The sequence below is a fragment of the Ochlerotatus camptorhynchus genome, unplaced genomic scaffold (genome assembly GCF_037179485.1).
Source record: "Ochlerotatus camptorhynchus isolate MF236.1 unplaced genomic scaffold, CSIRO-AGI_Acam_v1.1 ptg000056l, whole genome shotgun sequence".
NCBI lineage: Eukaryota > Metazoa > Arthropoda > Insecta > Diptera > Culicidae > Ochlerotatus > Ochlerotatus camptorhynchus.
Window position 1 is genome coordinate 1620588 of NW_027040546.1, and position 19404 is coordinate 1639991.

Consider the following 19404-nt stretch of genomic DNA (forward strand, 5'->3'; position numbering starts at 1 on the left):
TTGATTGGAAAAAAAAACCTTAACCCTTAGTCTTAATACTCCGATTCTCTGAGGGCTTTCAAACTTAAAGAACTTAACAATCTTCCGGAACTCCTTCAAACCAGTAATGTCGATTTTCTATGACAGTGTATGTCCACTGGTGGGTCATGAGCTGCCATCAAATGTGTTGTAGAAATTTAGGCAACTTGGTCATATGCTTGTTCTGATTTTAGAATTATGTTGGGGTAATCCAAGCTGAGCTACAATAGCAAACTATTGTTTTTTTTATATTGAGGGTAGTTTCATGGCTATTGTTAAATTTGAAAGTAAATTTAGAAAAAGTCTAGGCTATTTTGACTTATTTGAGCCATTTTTGGCATTTTAAGTATGATTTTGACGTTTAAAAATTATGGTTAGACTTACAAAGCCATATTAACGATGTGTATGCCGTTTTGGCGTATTTCAAAGCAATGCTTAATCATTTTAGTGATTAAAAGCCATTTTGGTAGATATAAGTTTATTTAGACCAGAGATGAACAAGCCAAAGACTAAAAATCTCCTCAATAAAGTTTTATAAAATGTTTATTTAGAGATAGTATGGATAATTTAAAAATCTATTTAACCCTTTTCCGCATTTAAAGGTCATTTATTGCGTTTTAACGTACTTTTTGGAGTTGAAGGTTGGTTCGGCGTTATGTTTTTTTTTAACATTTCATCGTTTTAAAGTTCTTTCAAAATTTCGCATTGGTATATTGTTTGATTAAAATCAAAATATTTCAATAATGCGTAAGATATTTTGAAGAATTTTAGTCTATTTGATGTACATTTTGAATAATTTACATATTTACTTTACAAAAACACCAAGGGTGCGTTGGTCCTCGACGAGCATAGTCTAGGTCTCGTGGCCGTAGAGGACTACCGGTCTAATCAGTGTCTTGAAAACAGTCATCTTCGTACGGCGGCTAATTTTATACGAACGGAGCGTCCTCCGGTGTCCAAAGGAGGCACGATTCCCTACCATAATGCGTCTTTGAATTTCTCTGCTGGTATCATTTTCGGCGGTCACCAGTGAGCCCAAATACACGAACTCATCGACCACCTCGATTTCGTCACCGTCAATCTGAACTCGGGGTGGGTGGCTAACATTGTCTGCCCTAGAACCTCTTCCTTTCATGTATGTTGTCTTTGATGCGTTGATGGCAACTTCAATCCGCCTAGCTTCAGTCTTCAGTCTGATCCTTCCGTGCCATGATGTCGATGTCATCGACGAAGCCAAGAAGCTGGATGGACTTCCTGAAGATCGTGCCACTCGTGTCTATCCCAGCTCTTCTGATCACACCTTGTAACGCGATGTTTAATAGCAGAAACGAAAGTCCATCACCTTGCCGTAGCCCCCTTCAAAATTCAAAGGGACTCGAGAGTGTCCTCGATACTTGAACAACGCACATAGCTCGATCCAAATTTGCCTTGACTCGTGCATGATCTACCATAGCTGATCTCGATCGATTGTGTCGTATGCGGATTTGAAATCGATGAACAAATGATGAACGTTGTATTCGCGGCATTTCTGCAGAACCTGCCGAATCGCGAAAATTAGGTCCGTGGTAGCGCGGGCACCCATGAATCCCACCTACTATTGCCCCACGAACTCTTTTGCAAATTGTGACAGGGGGAGGCATAGCATTTGGGAGAGTACCTTGTAGGCGGCGCTCAGCAGTGTGTTTGCGCGGTAGTTGCAGCAATTCAACTTGTCGCCCTTTTTGTATATTGGGTATACGATACCTTTCATCTACTCCTCCGGTAATATCTCCTCCAGCAAGTGCTTCACCACCGTATTTTAATAGCTCACTCACCAGTTGCTTTGTTGTTCTTCAGCCGACCGATCTCCTCCTCAACTTCTTGAAGATCAGGGGTCGATAGCCTGTCGTCCTCTGCGCGTGCTCCAAGGTCTGTTGTCGTGACACCTTCGCTTTCTGATGCATCACCGTTAAGGTGCTCGTCACTAGTACCAACCGGTGGAAACTAACGATTTCAAATTGGCTCACTACTTGACTAGCCTATTGGGTCCCAAGCAAATCGATTAACGTACCCCATTCTAGTCGAAATTCTAGTACTACGCTATGTTTGTTTTGGTTCGCTATGATAGTTTGACAGATAAAATGAGGGGTTCGTGGATTTTCATGTGTTTCGAGGGGTGCATAGATTAGCTTGGGACCGAAGAGAGTACCAGAGCTGAGCCAAAAAGTTGAGCACGTTCGTGAGAAGGTTACCGTCCTAGTCCTTGCACATATCGCCTTGCGGCACGTAGCCTTCGTGCGAACTATTTAGCTTCTCGTAGAACTTCCATGTGTCGTTTACGCGGTACAGATTTTTCATCGGCTCGCGATCATGGTCTTCCTGCTGACGCTTCTTCCTTCGAAAAACCGAGTTTTGTCTGCTCCACGCTTGTCTGTATCGCTCCACATTCAATCTCGTGCGGTGTTGCAGTATTCTCGCCCGTGCTGCATTCTTCTCCTCTACTAACAGTTTGCATTCGCCGTAAAACCAGTCATTTCTTCGGTTCGGGATCTTAGTACCTAGTGCCACTGCAGCATTACTACCAATAGCGGAACGGATGTCCCTCCAGCCAAGCTGCTCTTCCGTGGTTAGTGCAGCTTCCAGCTGCTGCGTGTAGTCCTGGGCAACTCCGGCGTCCCGTAATTGATCAATGTTGGGTCGCGGCGTTCGACTTCGACGGGTGTTATGGACCGTCAAGAGTTTTGAGCGCATGCATACTGCAACTAATGGGGTGTTTACATCTGTACGGATTTACTCGCGCTAGTGTACTCGCCAACTAGTACGGATTACAGTTGCTCCTGAAATGTCATGCTGGTAGACGCTGATGCCCTGTTTACATTATGCTGGTCAGTGTTTTTGCCAGCAGCGAGCGCATTAGCGCTAGTGTACTAGCCTAAGTGTAAACACCACATAAGTAGTGGTCCGAATCTATTTTTTCACTGCGGTACGTGCGGACGTTGATAATGTCGGAGAAGAGTTTCCCGTCAATAAGAACGTGATTGATTTGGTTTTCTATGTGTATGTCAGGTGATCTCCAGGTGGTTTTGTGGATATTCTTGTGGGGGAAAAAGGTACTTTGAACTACGATACCCCGAGAGGCTGCAAAGTTCACGCATCGTTGGCCGTTGTCGTTCGATTCGGCATGCAGGCTGTTTGGCCCGATCGCCGGTCTATGATGATGCTGTAGTTGAAGAAACGGCCCTTAATCCTCAACTTGCACATCCACGCGTTGATCGGCTGCCAACCAATCACGCGTTGGCGTATCTTACCCAGCACTACAAAGCCGGTTCCCAGCTCGTTGGTGGTGCCACAGCTCTGGTAGAAAGTAGCCGCTCGATGCCCGTTTTTCCATACCTTTTGTCCCGTCCAGCAAAGTTCCTGCAGTGCTACGACTTCGAAGTTGCGTGGTTGAAGTTCGTCATTGATCAACCTATCGCAGCCCGAGAAACCGAGCGATTTGCAGTTCCATGTTCCGAGTTTCCAATCGTAGTCCTTATTTCGTTACGTAGGTCTGTGCCGATTGTTCCGATTTGCATTTCTTTATGCGGTATTTGCAACTTTATGATTTTGTTTCCTGGGTGGCTGAACTGCTATGTTTAGAGTCCCACGCTGGCACTAGGTCGGTGATCAGCCACTCCTAACATGGAGAACAGATGCAGTTTTGAACCGCACCTCTATGGTAAACAGACGCTCGGGTATGGTAATGTATTTCCTCTACCGCCGTACTAGCGTTACCGCGCCAGTGTTCGATTTGCACCTCCTCACTTTGCTATTGCCGGTCTGGGAACATTGCCCAGGCTACGCCACCCAGCTGTGTCCATTCGACTGATGCAAATTTTGACATTTTCGCTCCACAGTGCTCATACGATTCCAAATCGGGTCCTGATTAGTCTCCCAAAATTTGAACTCATTTGCAAAGAAACTGACTTGGCTTAAACTATTTGAAGTTTATATGGAAATTACTATGGGAAATCAAAACTTTTTGTTCATTGTCCATATTGCACTGTTCAAAAATTCAAAAGCTTTACTTATGGAAAATTTTCTCTGCTTCAACTTAGCAGAATATAGTTGTTGAGCCAAACGTCAAATAAAATAGTTATTAATTGTTTAAGAGATTGATAATCTTATGGCATAATCAAGCAGTTGTTTTGTGAGCAACACTGTATCTTGCAGTGTGACATAGTAGCCATGATTGTTGTGCTCTATTCCAAGCGCCAGAAACACAGTTGATTGAGCATAATCGTAAGACATTAGTGGCTTGAATTATTGATAACTTTTGATTCTTACATTATATTGAATAGTGGTTAAGGACAAAGTTGTAGCTAAGAAAATTTTCTACGAGCTTAGTTATCATTTTTCAAAGCAGAGCGATATGGTAAATTGTTAGATGGATATGAACAAAACATTTGGTTTTCCTATAGTAATTTCCATATAAACTTCAAATGGTTTGTGCCAAGTCAGTTTCTTAGCGAATGAGTTCAAATTTTGGGAAACTAATCAGGAACCGATTTGGAACCGTTTGAGCACTGTGGAGCGAAAATTTCAAAATTTGCATCAGTCTAGTGTCCATGTTTCAGCTGGTAGTCTTTTATTATCATATGACTCGAGGAGGTGAGAGGTAGGAACTAGTGAGGACCAGAGCTAGGTATTTTGTAACCCATTTTGTAACCCATTAATTGAATAATGATTGAAGACGTATAGCGCTCAATCGCGCATTTTTGAGAAACGGTATTCATAAATTCACGTATTTTTGTAAATTTCTTGTGATATATTTTATAGTACTCTTAATACAAATGTATTGCTTTGAAGAAGATTGAATTGATCAGTATCAATTAAAGAAAATGTGAATTTATTCTTTTGAATGAACTTATAAAATAAAATAGAGCACTTTCAGACACACTCGCGAAAAAATGAATTCTTAAATCGTCTTTCTGAGATTTGCGTGAAATTTTGCGGAATTGTTTGTTGTGGGCAATAATTCACATTTTTGCTAAAATTCAGCCATTTTTGATCTTGCAAAAAAAATTTAATTGGTGTCTTTGAAATTTTTCAAAAAATTGTTCCCTGAGACAAAGTAATGTATTTATGGAAAAAAATATACACAAAATATTATTTTTTTAATTTCAAGAAAAAATTAAAAACAATGCTACAAACGTAGATTTTTCAGAATGTCCTGGTACGAAAGTTTGAGAGCTTGCGACAGGTGTGTTATAGGGATTGATTGAAGGGTTTAACGGCTCTTTGAGTCTTTTTACTGCAGCAACGATTTTATTATTATTATTATTATTTTATTTATGGCCATGTGCTCCGTATAAGTGTTTTAGTATGCGCGGAGCACTTGATCAACATTGAAAAAAAAGAAAACTTTTTGCACTGCTGTCTAATCGATTTGAGGTCTTGGGCGAAGTTGTTCTGTGTAATTTATTAGGAATGTTAAAAGACGAAATAATTTTCCAAAGCAGATTTTTTTTACATCATACATAAAATCAGATCATTAGAGATTCTCGCCTGTCTATTTTTAAACCTACGTGACTAAATTGCCAGTTTCAAGATGCTGATTGAAATGTGAAATTATAGTTTTATCCTACAAAAGATCTATTACTAATTATTAATTTATAAATAAAATTTATTTTTGAAAACATATGAAATTTCTTCAAAACGGCTGCAAAAACAAATTGTTTTCACAGGAATTCAAATGTCTTAGAAAGCAGCATGTCTTCAAATCTGGCATCCCTGGTCCCAACTAAGCCAAGAGACCTTTGCTGAAGATGTCAACTTAATTGGATGCAATCCCAGTGCGTTGTTATTTTTTCCTCCTTATTTTCATTCCTAACCCACTGTGCACAGTGTGAAATTCCTAGTTAAATTGCGATTAACCGTTCACAAATCCATGCGTTCGAAATTCGAGACTCTACCTCCCTTCTATCGCCATCTAATGATTTCCCTTTCCGCTCATCTCATTCCAGGTAAGCCAGTACACCGTACCACCATCAGCTGGAAGTTGGAAAATAAGATTAAACACCTCCACGAACAGGTAGGAAATGCTTTTCCCTATTATCATGCTGCTACTGCTACCGCTGGGACCCGTTGTTGGTTCCACGGTGGTGTTCAAATCAAATTACGATGTCCTCGCCCACCGTCGTCCGTCGCACGTTGGGTAGACCAGCCAGCAGCAGCTGGTCATTTCAGGTCCCGGATTTATTACAACACATTTTCCGGTGGGCACTCGAAAATGTCGACCAGGATTATCATAAACCATCCGAGTATGGTGGAGTACAGCTCAACCGGTCCAGCATAATTCAATTAGGATCCGAAAATTTTTCCACCCCCGCCCCATTAGATTACCCTCGGGGCACCGGCTAGGTGGTATGCCGTCAGAACTCATATCCGGAACTCCGGTGGCGTGGGAGAGCGTGTTTGATGTGGTCCTTGTTATTGTTGTACAGTTCTGGCAGCTCATTTCAGTTATGTTGGCAGGGGGTGAGTGACGTAGGTGCTGGGTCCCGTTTTTATGGTGCGTGGTGGTTTTATGGTGGAAAATTAATTAAACGGTCTTGAGCAGGTGAGTGAGCAGCGGAGGGCTGCCTTTGTAAAACATTCCAATTTTTAAAAGCATAAATGCACAAATGATTTCTTCACACCAAACAAACCATTCCGTGCCGACCGATAGGACAGTTGTAAGTCCACCCGATTGCAAAACTGTGGGGTGGTTGCTCATCCTTCCTGCACCGTCAAATCTTGCTCCGTTTAAGGGAGCATTGCTAATTTGCAGCATCCGGGAGTAATAATGCCGTCGGATGGAGCAACCAGTAGCACCACCATCATCAACTGAAAACAAAGAGATAAAAAAAAATGTTTCCGAAAGATAGCACAAATCAGTTCGCACCCATACTCACCACCTCCCTTCCACCCTTCGGGTTTCATTTCCGAAAGCATCTTTTTTCCTGTATACATGCTAGTTTATTATTCATACTGGTTCTCCCGTACGATTTTCATAACACAATAAACAAGAGTTTTATGCGCTTTGCTCTCATAAAGCTCTTTTCTCAAACTGGGGTGGAAGGGGAGGAGTTCGTGACGAGTCCGATCCGTTCTTGGAGGACCAAGATACCTACCACCAACATCGTCCGTCCATCCATTCGTCAGAGGGATGGCTCGTAAAGCATTTTCATTTTCGTGTGCGGACCCCCCATCCCCAACCGCTCGTCAACGGACAGCAACGGCAGCTACATGAATGGGATCAACTTTTCGGTCACACGATGCCTTGGTCGTTGGTGCACTTCTGCCGCCATTGTTGCTCAGCTTCAGTGTGATATGTTTTGCTCTATTGTTTTGCTGCTCACAGCGCAGTAACAACAACGATAATGAACCCCACACCTCCACATATACACCACCATCACCATCGTGCTCTATCCGTTCTATCAGAAACATATCATAAAGTAAGAAGGATAATTATGTCAGGAACTGCGGTAAACATGGCATCGTTTATACTAGAGTAAGAGAGACAGAGAGAGAGAGAAAGTGGAGAGGTGGGGAGTCTGAGCTATCAAAACTAGTATCAGCCAAGCAGGAAGTGTTTTTCGGGGCATAGAAATTTAATCCTTTTCAAAGTTTCTGAAGGGAACATGGCATGGCAGGCCGGAGAGTTGCATTGTAAGCGTGTTTTTGCCTTGATGGGTATGTGTGAGATTTCGGGCGTTGCCTTAGGATTATTGAAGATTTTGACGACTTGGAAGGCTTCAAATATTTGCGCTGCCATTGTTGTATTCGAGCTGGAAGACTTGGAAAGCTGAGTAGAATTTAGTTCCCTTTTCTGCAAGGCAAGCTTCTTGTCTTGAACCGTTGGGGGTCATAGTGCTTTAAGTCCATTTGAAAAAACTTGAGAGAGTATCATTTAGCTGAAAAAAAATAATACAGTCAGGAATCCTTATTGCCGGATCCTCATTGCCGGGCTATCCGCGAATAAGGATACCCACAGCTTATGGGATTTTCATTAATAGGGGCTGTGGTGGATTATCTCATTTGTTTTAATATATAGATGTATACTGTTGTGCTGGGATAGACCAACCGGCCTGTGTCGTTGAATTCAGGTTTAATTGGGAACTACGCCGCTAGAGGCGCTTCACTTTTATGTTACTTATGACGGGCGCTATAATATATGGATTTTAGGTCCAACATAGAATATTTCGTGATCCTGGCCATATAGAAAGTTACTGTCTCCAGCAAAGTTGATCAAGTGACCAAGTCCTTTAGGATGGTCGCCATATTAGTTCAGAACTCTCTCACTACGCAGCGTTAGTGTACATGTGAACTTCCTATATCAACTACATCTCGAGAACCTGGCCATATAGAAAGTTGCAATCTTCAGCAAAGTTGTTCAGATAACCAAGTCCTTTCCGATGGTGGTCATATTAACTCAAAACTCTCTCACTATGCGGCGCGAGTGTGCACATGAACTTCCTTAATATGTTATGTGTGGAAAGCTTGCCCATAGAACAGGGCTGGTAGCGAGTCACTTTTAACCCAAGCAGCACCCTTCGATCGAAATAAGCTGCTGCAACTTGATTGTGACTGGAATAAGTTGCACACAAGTAACCACAATTGTTCAGTGACATGTGTGCTGCTAGGGAAGTGACTTTGTCACTTTTTTCAAGCAAGTCACTAAAAAGCCTCCTTTATTAAGGCAAAGTCATTAAAGTCACTTTTCATTGTAATCAGCCACTATTAAAAAACAAAAAAATAACGTGAACTTCGATCGTTCTTCTTGCAGTGCGTAGGAAAGGCCTACAAAAAAAAAAAAACAACAACAACAATTAACGCAAACGTTTTTAAGACATGATGATCAGTTTTAAAGAAACAGCTTCACTTCATTTTAGTAAGTCTAAGATCACAACATTTTTAATGTCTTGAAGTTTCATACTAGCTAAATTATGAAAACTTTTAAGAAGTTCTATTTATCTCAGAAAAACTAGACATGTAGATCATGGGGATTCCAGAGATCTTAAGCGTAAGTCCCCGAAATTTTAGCCCAGTCTATTGGATTGGCTAAAAAATCTTAACACTTATGATGTCCCGAGAGATTCAGTAAAAAGACCTCCAGAAAGTTTATGCAAACTTCAGAATATTTCAGAAACTTCACAGAAATCCAGAGATTTCCAGGGAAGTTTAAAGGCGTTCACGATAATTCCATTTATTTTAAAGCAGAACCGAGATCTTCATTTGAATTCAGAGCTTTAAGGAAGCTCCGAGAACATCATAGAACTAAAGACAGATGATAGAATTAAAGGGCAGTTAAAAAACAGAAACCTTAGAAAAGTTAGAAGAAAATTTCCAGGAACATCCGGTTTGCCCAGAGAAAATTTATGGAACGCAATAAAAATTATATGAACATCCGGAAAATGTGAGAGTATTTCAAGGATGTCACATCATGGAAATTTAAAGACCTAAAACTTTCGAAAACTTAGTTATGTTGATTATAGAAAATCAACGAAGTTCCAGTAATTAAAAAACTGCCTCATAGCCTAGTCAATAAAGGCACGGTATTACCAAGCCGGAGGCGGCGGGTTCGATTCCCGGTCCGGTTGAGGGAATCTTTCGGGTTGGAAATTTTCTCGACTTCCCTGGGCAAAGAGTATCATTGTGCTTGCCACACAATATACAAATTCATGCATTGGTATTGGCATCGAAAGCTCTCAATTAATAACTGTGGAAGTGCATTTAGAACACTAAGTTGAGAGCACGCAATAAGCTAATATGCGCTAAGCAATAAGCTTGAAATGCGAACAAAAAGAAGAAGAAGAAGTAAAATTTGAGCAAGCACCGATATTTTTAAGAAATTCCAGAGAACTTCTAAGAAATTTAGATATTTTCAGATTATTTCGTTATATTCAGTGCAGTTCCGAGTTCTCCGAGGACGATCAGATAAAATCCTAAAAATCCTCTTAACTTAAGGAAATTTGCAGCGACTAACAAGGAGTTCCTTGGAATGATGGGATATTCCGAGAATTCTATGATTGATCTGCAAACTTGAGAAGATTCAGGGAATTATAAATATATATTAGAAAATTTTACAGAATATTTGATAAATGTGGAGAAATTCAGGTAAGCATGAAAAACTTTAGGGCTGGACTTTCCAGGGAAAATTAGTGATTCAAGGCAAAGTCCCGTGAGCGTTCACAAACTTTATAAAACTTAAGGAAAATTGTAGAACTCAAAGGCAATTTAATCAATTCTAGTAAAATTGTGGGTTCTTAAAAAAATACTTTGGTACAGGACAGTAAAGAGAATTTAAGGAATGTTTTGAAATATTTTGCGCAGTTTTTAGAACGTCAGGAAACTCTAGACTATTAAGCTAGATTTAGAATTAGTTTCGAAAAATGACAAGTCTTGAGAAATTCAATGGAAATAATAGAACAAAATTAATTGTTTATTTAATATTATTTTAGAATAACTTCGGAAAACGCGCTCTTCTAAAACAAACCATCCCGTGGAAAACTTAACATGTATTGTGAATTTCGTTATTCGTTTTGTTGGATCATATTGTTGGAAGGAGATTCTCTTATTCCCACGGGTTTCGCGTAAGTGCTTCTGCTTACGGGCCCGTCCAACCCTTTTTGGCCCTTCATACAGCAGTATGTTGAATTCAGAATGATGACGGAATTTGATCTTGCTGTTGAGTGGAGCCGCATGCAGGGCAAGACCCAAGCTAGGATGGTGGCTACTTACATACATACATACATACACTTCGGAAAACTCCAAAGAAGCACAGAGATCTTCAGAAACATTTCGAGAACTTCATAAAAGTCTTTGGAACTTAAAGGAAGATCCGAGAACTTCAGAAACCTATAATGTACATTTCGGGAGCATTTCAAATATGTTAAGTAAAGTTCCAAAAACAAGGGGAATTCCAGGGGAGTTCAGTTCTATTAGTTTCACTAAATGAGCGAATAATTTCAAGAAGTTCAAACATTTTTAGAGAACTTTAGAGATGTTAAGAACATTATTGAGGTTTTCACATAAGTCCAGAAGTTCACGGAAGCTTAAAAATTGTTAGAATTAGGTTCAATTAAATTCAGGGTAGTCCAACAAGCTTCATGAGAACTGCAAATACTTTAGAGAAGTTTCGAGAACTTCCAGAAAAAAGCTAAAAAGCAAAAAAAAACTTCAAGAAAGAACAAATATCTTAAGAGCAGAGATATTCCAGTGCAGCGAAATTTTATAAATTTTAAAGAAGTTTAGAGGAATTCAGAAACTTTAGGAAGTCCGGAAAAGTTTGGAAAAGTTAAAATCAATGATTATAAGTATTGAGAGCATCAGGCTAGTTTCAACAGAATTTCAAGGCAGTTTCATTAACTTCAGGAATATTTTGGGAACTTTCAAGTTGTTCTGAAGATCTCAGAATAGTCCATTACATATTCAACGGGGACTTCGCATGAAAATTCGCTTGGATTTATACTCAATATTCGCTCATATTCACCCGAAATTTTCATAGAATTATTTCAGAGATTCACTTGGAACGCTTGTCTGAATTCTCTAAAAAATATCATAAGAATATAGTTGGAATAATTATTGCAACTATTCAACGAATCAAATTTTCTTTTAATTTTTTAGGAGTTGCCTTGAAATTCTCCTCAGTAAGATATCATATGAAAAGATACTCAGAATTTTAATTGAATTCATTTAAGATTTCTTGGAATTCTACTCACATTGAAAGCCTCCTAAGAAACTGAACTTCGGCAGGACTTCGCTGAGCTTCAGCAGGAGTTCCCTGAACTTTGACAGGCCTTTCCTGAACTACGGCAGGACTTTCCTGAGGTTCGGCTGGCATTCCCTGAACTTCGGTATGATTTCCCTGAACTTCATCCGGACTTCCCTGAACTTCAGCAGCCCTTCCCTGAGCTTCGGCAGAACTTCTCTGAACTTCGGCAGAACTTCTCTGAACTTCGGCAGGACTTCGCTGAACTTCAGCAGGAGTTCCCTGAACTTTGGCAAGACTTCCCTGAACTTCGGCAGGAGATATCTTTTACATGGCTTTCTCAATCTAGGGTAATCCAAGCAGTCAGTTTTGCATTTCGCTGTTTGGATTACATTAGACTGAGAACGCCATATAAAAGAAATCTCCATACGTACCAGTCAAAAAATCTAATAAATCACTTCAGCAGGATTTCCCTGAGTATTGGTAAGACTTCCCTGAAGTTCAGTAAAACTTCCCTGAACTTCGACAGAACTTCTTTAAACTTTCGCAGAACTTCCCTGAACTTCAGCAGGACTTCCCTGAGGTTCGGCTGGCATTCCCTAAACTTCGGTATGAGTTCCCTGAACTTCATCCGGACTTCCCTGATTCCCAAGAATTGAAATGAAAAGACTTCCCTGAACTTCAGCAGCCCTTCCTTGAGCTTCGGCAGAACTTCCCTGAACTTCGGCAGAACTTCTTTGAACTTCGGCAAGACTTCCCTGAACTTCGGCAGAAGTTCCCTGAACGTCGGCAGGAGATATCTTTTACATGGCTTTCTCAATCTAGGGTAATCCAAGCAGCCAGTTTTGCATTTCGCTGTTTGGATTAGTGAGAACGCCATATAAAAGAAATCTCCATACGTACCAATCGAAAAATCTAATAAATCACTTCAGCAGGATTTCCCTGAATATTGGTAAAACTTCCCTGAAGTTCAGCAAAACTTCCCTGAACTTCGACAGAACTTCTTTAAACTTTCGCAGAACTTCCCTGAACTTCAGCAGGACTTCCCTGAACTTCGGCAAGACTGCCCTGAACTTCGGAAGAACTTTCGGCAGGGCTTCCCTGAACTTCATCAGGACTTTGCTGAAGTTAGGCAGACCTTTCCTGAACTACAGAGACTTCCCTGAGCATTAGCAGAACTTCCCTGAACTTGTAATCCTCGAATTGAAGTTGTCGTTTCAGTAGAAGAATTATTACAATTATGCAATAATATTGTGTTTACTAATGCGATCAAAATTTCGATACTTCTTATTGTCCTAATTTGCAAAGCTTGTTGGTATTGGTGCATTTTGAATTTGGGTGTGGTTCGAACGGATGTGAATTCAGTATCAACAGAAAAGCATTAACTTTCACCTTAAGTGTTTATGAGATTCTAATTCAATAAGTCTAAAACATCAAACATTTATTTGGTATGCCATCAGAACGACTAATTTTCGTCCCTTATGTCACTTTTTAGTCACTTTTTTACAACTATAAGTCACTATTTGGTCCCTTTTTGTTCAGCATGGTCACAAAAATCACTATTATTGACAGCTTTGATAGCTACCAGCCCTGATATAAGAGGTTTCTATGCAATGTGGGGACAGGAACCGGAAAAGGGATGATGTGTAGAGGTCAGAAATCGATTTCGGACGCAATTTTTGGAATTCAAGATGGCGGCCATCGGTTCAAGAAAAACTGTCAAATACCCTACAATATGGCTATTTTCGGATAGGGGATGACGTTTAGAGGCTAACAATCGATGTCAGACGTAATTTTGGAATCCAAGATGGCGGCCATCAGCTCAAGAAAATCTGTCAAATACCCTACAATATAGGTATTTTTGGAAAGGAGATGACGTGTAGATGCCAGACGCAATTTTGGAATCCAAGATGGCGGCCATGGGTTCAAGAAAAACTGTCAAATAGCCTACAATATGGATATTTTCAGAAAAGCAGCGTCGTAGAAGCCGGAATTCGAAACCAGACGTCATTTTGGAATCCAAGATGGCGGCCATCGGGTCAAGAAAAACTGTCAAATACCCTACAATATGGGTAAAGCTTGCTTCAGAAAGAATTGGAACAAAAACAATTGCCTGTATTTCAGTTATTTATAATTCATTCATTAATTGAATTCAAGATCTTTTTTATACAAATGTAGCGTTTTCTTCATACTTTTAAGAAAAAAATACGGATAAAATTATTCGTCACGTTTTCGAAGGAATTCTCGAATTTTTTCTGTAACACGGCTCATTAGGCGGCGCACACCTTCTTCGTCCATCGTTTTAGCTATCTTATTCCACCAGGTCTTCATCTGATTGATGTCTTTGACAACCTTTCCCTTTGCCTTGAGTCTCCTCTTCATGATTGCCCAGTATTTCTCAATAGGGCGGAACTGGGAGCAGTTGGGTGGGTTAAGGTTTTTCGGAACAAACTGGACCCCTTTCTCTGCATACCATTCTTAAACGACTTTGCTGTAATGACAGCTTGCCAAATCTGGCCAAAACATTACGGGATGGTCGTGGGATCGAATGAACGGCAAAATTCGTTTTTGGAGACACTCTTTTTGGTATAGTTCCGACGTCATTGTCTTATTTGTAACGAAAACTTTCGTTTTTTTGCCACAGCTGCAAATGCCCTGCCAAATCATAAATTTTCGTGCAAATTTGTCGGCAAATACAAATTTAAATTTGGCTGGAACATCCCCCCGAGCCGTTGCCAAGTAAAATTTTTGACCTGGGATTTGCCCGAAGTCAGCCTTGACATAGGTTTCATCGTCCATCAGAAGACACCCGTCGAACTTGGTCAGCACCTGGTCGTTTAGCTTCCGCGCACGGATTTTGGCCACACTATTCTATTTTATGGTCCGATTTGGCTGTTTGCTAGCTCGATACGACTTGATTCCTTCCCGGAGTTGAGTTCTCCTCACGGTACTATGGGCAGCACCGAAATTTCTGGCCAAATCACGGTCCGACAGATTGGGATTCCTCTTAATCGTCTTCAAAATCTTACCACGCAATTTCCGGTCGACAGTTCCACTCCGACGATTGGCTTGAGGCTTCCGGATCGTCGTCAATGTTTCCTTATACCGTTTGATAACGCGCCATACGGTATTTCTGGGCAATTTCAGCTGTTTAGCTAGCTTAGATGCAGACCACAATGGATTTTCCAAATAACTGTGCACAATTTTTTCCCTTCTTTCGACTTCCATGTTGATTGTTTACAATGTACAGTCGATTTGCGGAATGTCAAAAATACATACGTGAAGCTGACAATATTCCCGACACGTGGGCGCCAAGAACTTCCAAATCCGTTCACCAGGAGCACCACAATATGAGCAAAAGTTTGTTCCAATTCTAAATGAAGCAAGCTTTAGTTTCGGAGAGGGGATGACGTTTAGAGGCTGGATATCGATTCTAGACGCCATTTAGAAATTGAAGATGGCGGCCTTTGCTTTAACGTAAACTATTAATGGGGACAACGTGTATAGGCCCAAAATCGATGTTTGTCACCATTTTGGGATCCAAAATTGTGGCAATTGGCGTTCGAAGGGACATTCTTTTAGTGGCTATGGACAACCTCGTATCAGATCAACATAGTTAACCCGCACCGTTTACGGGGTAGGTTTGGCGATAATCCACTAGGAAGATGAATTTTGTCTAATTAATGTTTTAGGGTAGTTGGAGCTCAAAATCTTGCATTAATTTTCCTGAATAATGCTTACCAAGCATATTGCGTATTATTTGTATAATGTGTATAACGTATCATTGAGCAAGATGGCAGCGTTTCGACTTCTCTTAGCAAATCGTGCATTTTTGCACTCTGTTTGACATGTTTTACTTTTGTCACCCCCCCCTTCATAATTTCTGAAAATCATGAGGGAACAAATTACTAGTCTGGTTTTAAAACAATTTCTACTCATGGTTTCTGATCTAATTTCCGTCCTTCTAAGCATAACCCGCACGGTTTTGAACAAAAATTATATATTCAATATTTCTGTCAAAGATGACTTCTAAATTTATAAAACTTTTCGTTCTTTTCGTTGAATTTGATAAAGAGTCACAAATTGTTGAGATATTGTTTAAAATCTAATACTGCTTCTTGATTCTAAATTCGTCCTACGAGTCCTCAATTCCGCCCTAACGCATTGAAATGCAATTAGATTTTCTTCGTCCTACGGATAAACGTAGAAAAGAGGGATTCGCTAGGGGCGCTTCTTTTGTTTTGAGAACAATGAGCGTAAATATTCATGCAATGCGCTCTTATAGGATTTATGTTGTAGCAATTTTTTGTTCCGTGACCCCATCCCTAGAACTGATGGCACTGACGGCACTGGGTGAGATTTTGGAAAATTCCTTCAATGTTCATGAAGTGTTCCCAGTTCACTCGGACATTAAGCATAAGGCTAGCTTTTTCTAAGGTCTGAAGGTTGTTTAGTTCACACTTGAAGTGAACTAAATAAAAATCGTTAGAAATCCCGTGGTGCGAATCGCCAGGACGGGATTTCAATTTCATTTTGATTACTTGGACTGGCTCAAATCCAAGAAAATTTTGTCAATTCATCTTTGATCTGATCTAGGGATTCACCACCTTTGGTTCAGACACTCAGTTTTGGATTCGTAAGTGAAACATTTGTGTTGCTTCTCAGTAAAATTCTTGAGAAGACGTTTGAATCCGTCCAAGGTTTCAGACAATACACGTCATTCACCTCGACGGCCAATTTGAAGTGAATACTTGAATTTAACAAAGTTCAAAAGTTCCGTGCGAAAAGCATGGAAATCGGAAGTGGTTATCACAATAGGGGGGACCTTTCCTTCTTGTCATTAATCCGGGAATGTTTAATGGAATTTTTCCTGTATGATGCATCATTCTCATATCAAATTGATTGCTCAAGAGATTTCCCTTTTCTTTTGCATTTAGGTGTCATGGTGGCATAAGAAAGTTTGTCAAAATCGACTTCCAAGTAGAATACTATTAGAATCCAAAGGATCGAGAAGGATTTTTGCAAATAGATTTACAAGCAGGATTACCTCGGGTAGGGTCCAAACAAGGACCGAAGAGGAATAAGAATCGAACATGGTAGAACATTTTCAGGAATTATTTAGCACTGAGAAGTTCGGTTTAAATTTGTTGTAGCCTTAGGTAGCAGTAGCACTTCCTTTCTGCACGGCAAGGGTGCACGATGCGGATTTCAGCAGCGAGTGTTAAGTCCCAACAAAAAAATTAAGTTGATCAATAGCTGAATAAGCAATTTTTTAGCTGAAGAAGCTTGTTTTTGTCTGAATAAGCTCTTATTCAACATTCAATGTTTGTTGGTGTGTTACCTGTGTGCAGTGACCATTACTGGTGATAGTTGTTTGCCATGGCTTTCCGGTCGGTTGATGCGTTGACGAGTGTCGCGTGAGTATTGTGATATTTTGAATCACAGCTTCTAAAAAAATACATTTAGAGTTGTAGAATGCATCGTTTGTTATAGAAAACTTCACAAAAGTATTGTTAAATGCTACTTAATGAAAAACTAAACCAATTACATCATAAAAATATTAGCACAAAGGATAGAAGAGAAACGAAAATTGCACGGCGTAATCGATCGATATGGATCGATATGGAGGGACGATCGAGATAAAGAATAAGACATGCCTTGTGAACCGTTTGAAGGGACCTAAAATGCCATCAAGTTAGAGAAAAAATTGTTGGAGTTGTGTAAAAGACACGACCGCATGATCGACGTAGACTACGTTGAGATGTTTAGTGAACTTATCGTGCATTTGTCTTGATATTGATTTAAAATACAGTAGAAGTAGCTTATTTCCTCAATTTACTCAATTTCCTCTCCCCTTGACATGTCAATTCCCTCATCCTTATTAGATATTTTTCTGACTGTTTCTGAACTTTCCGTTAGGGATATTTTCACATATGAAACACTTGTCTTTAATCCTCCGTTATAAAACATATTTCCCGTACATACTTCAATGCCCATCCCATCTCCGTTGAACATTTGTTATGGATAACACGTTTAACCAAACGCTTGATCGCAGTGGGATACCTTCGATGCGAGATCGTTCACAAGCATGTTTTGCACATCCCAGCCCAAGTAACATTGTAAGTTTTATTGAGGTTTTAAAGCACTCTACAAGTCATGGTCTACAGTACCCTCATTAAACCCAAATTGTTACTTGGGAGGTAACCAATAAGCCGGCTAATTTTAATTGATTTTGTTATATAAAGCTAACATACGACTTGGGGGTGACCCTGGCGTAGTGGCTAGCATCCATACCTCTCACGCTTTAGTCACGAGTTCAAGTATCATCCCCCGGACAAGTCACGAATGACCCAAGAGCGATAAAATAACTCTAATAAAAATAAAATTAAAATAACATACGACTAATACAGGGCGCATTATTAGTCGGATTATTACTAAGCATGCTTGTTGGTTACTCGGGATTTTCCCCTCACTTTCTTTCCATCATCATTATCGAAAATTTGATATTCAGAGTTGTGCGTTCACAAAATTAGAAAGTTTGGTCCATGTTCAATATTTAATCATAATTTGCTACTTCAAGCAATCAAAGCTTCGTCCGTCCAAACAGGATCATAGCTCTAAATGTTCATTGGATAGCTTAATTTTCGAATTTATCCACCACTTAATGAGGAACTAGAACTGCAAGTATTCAGAAATATATCTCCTAACTTTTTGCCATTCTTGCATTTACGCAAAGACGCTCCAACCCATTTTCAGAGATTTAATTTTTGTTCTACCGAACTAAACACAGCACCACCCAGAAACTAGTTAAATCACTTAGTGCATACATTTTCTAACAAACAACTTAAAGATAACAAGACAACTTCAATGCAGGGACGGCCCATAATCATCAAAATTCAGTTCGTCAAGCAGAATGTCACAAACACAAGCGTGAAAATTCATAGGATTTTGACAGTAATGCATCTGTAATTTGTATACAACATCCGAAGTCTCTCCTTTTTTACATATTGGGGCGTGACAGAAAGTTGTTTTTGTGCAGGCTATGTAAAAAAGGATGGACTTCAGCTGTTATTCTAATTGCATTTAAAGAGGTACCACACATGTTTTATACTATTTTGTAGCTGTGAGAGGTACAGCATACATGACATGCATATTTGGCTCTTTTGGTGGGTGAAAAAATTACGGTAATTTTTTTAGGTTGTCGTTTTAGGAGGATGGGGGGGAGGGGGGGTGGGTATGTTAAATAAAAATAATATTTGTCCCGTTTCATATTATTTGAACGGGACCAAAAACAGTCTCAATAACTATTTCTGTAAAATATTTGTGATCCTGAAATGGACCAATTGTTTGATCTCCACAAATTCCACATCCTCTCCACCCCATCGTTCGTTGTCATCAAGGTGATCACGCTGACTGCTGCTATTTTACCACACCGTCCGTCCAATGCGAAAATGAGCGGATTCACGACAGAAGCACTCTAGTCTAACTGCGGTAATGTTCAGCAGAAGCTGAGGGAAAAATTTCACCTTTTTCTGATTTGCTCCTGCTTCTGCTTAAATGAGCTTAAAAACGACAGCAGAGCTCTTATATAGTTTTACAGTTTTACTAACAAAACAATGCGCAACAAAATGGTACTCGATTATGATGACTTGGTTTGGGGAGAACGTTTATTT

The 19404-nt window shown here is 39.9% G+C and overlaps 1 protein-coding gene across 5 annotated transcripts in view; it reads left to right on the plus strand.

The window, feature by feature from the left end:
- Window positions 1-19404, plus strand: part of LOC135717477 (peripheral plasma membrane protein CASK-like) — an 850957-nt gene that overhangs the window by 628498 nt on the left and 203055 nt on the right. The window contains exon 12 of one of the 5 annotated variants that reach the window (XM_065239575.1): window positions 6003-6706. The exons of 2 other annotated variants lie outside the window; for them this stretch is intronic. In XM_065239575.1, coding sequence (XP_065095647.1) covers window positions 6003-6074 — 72 coding nt within the window. In that variant the 3' untranslated portion in view covers window positions 6075-6706. Of the gene's footprint in view, window positions 1-6002; window positions 6707-19404 lie in introns of those variants that run through there. 2 more of the 5 variants (XM_065239579.1, XM_065239578.1) reach the window with 2 other exon arrangements.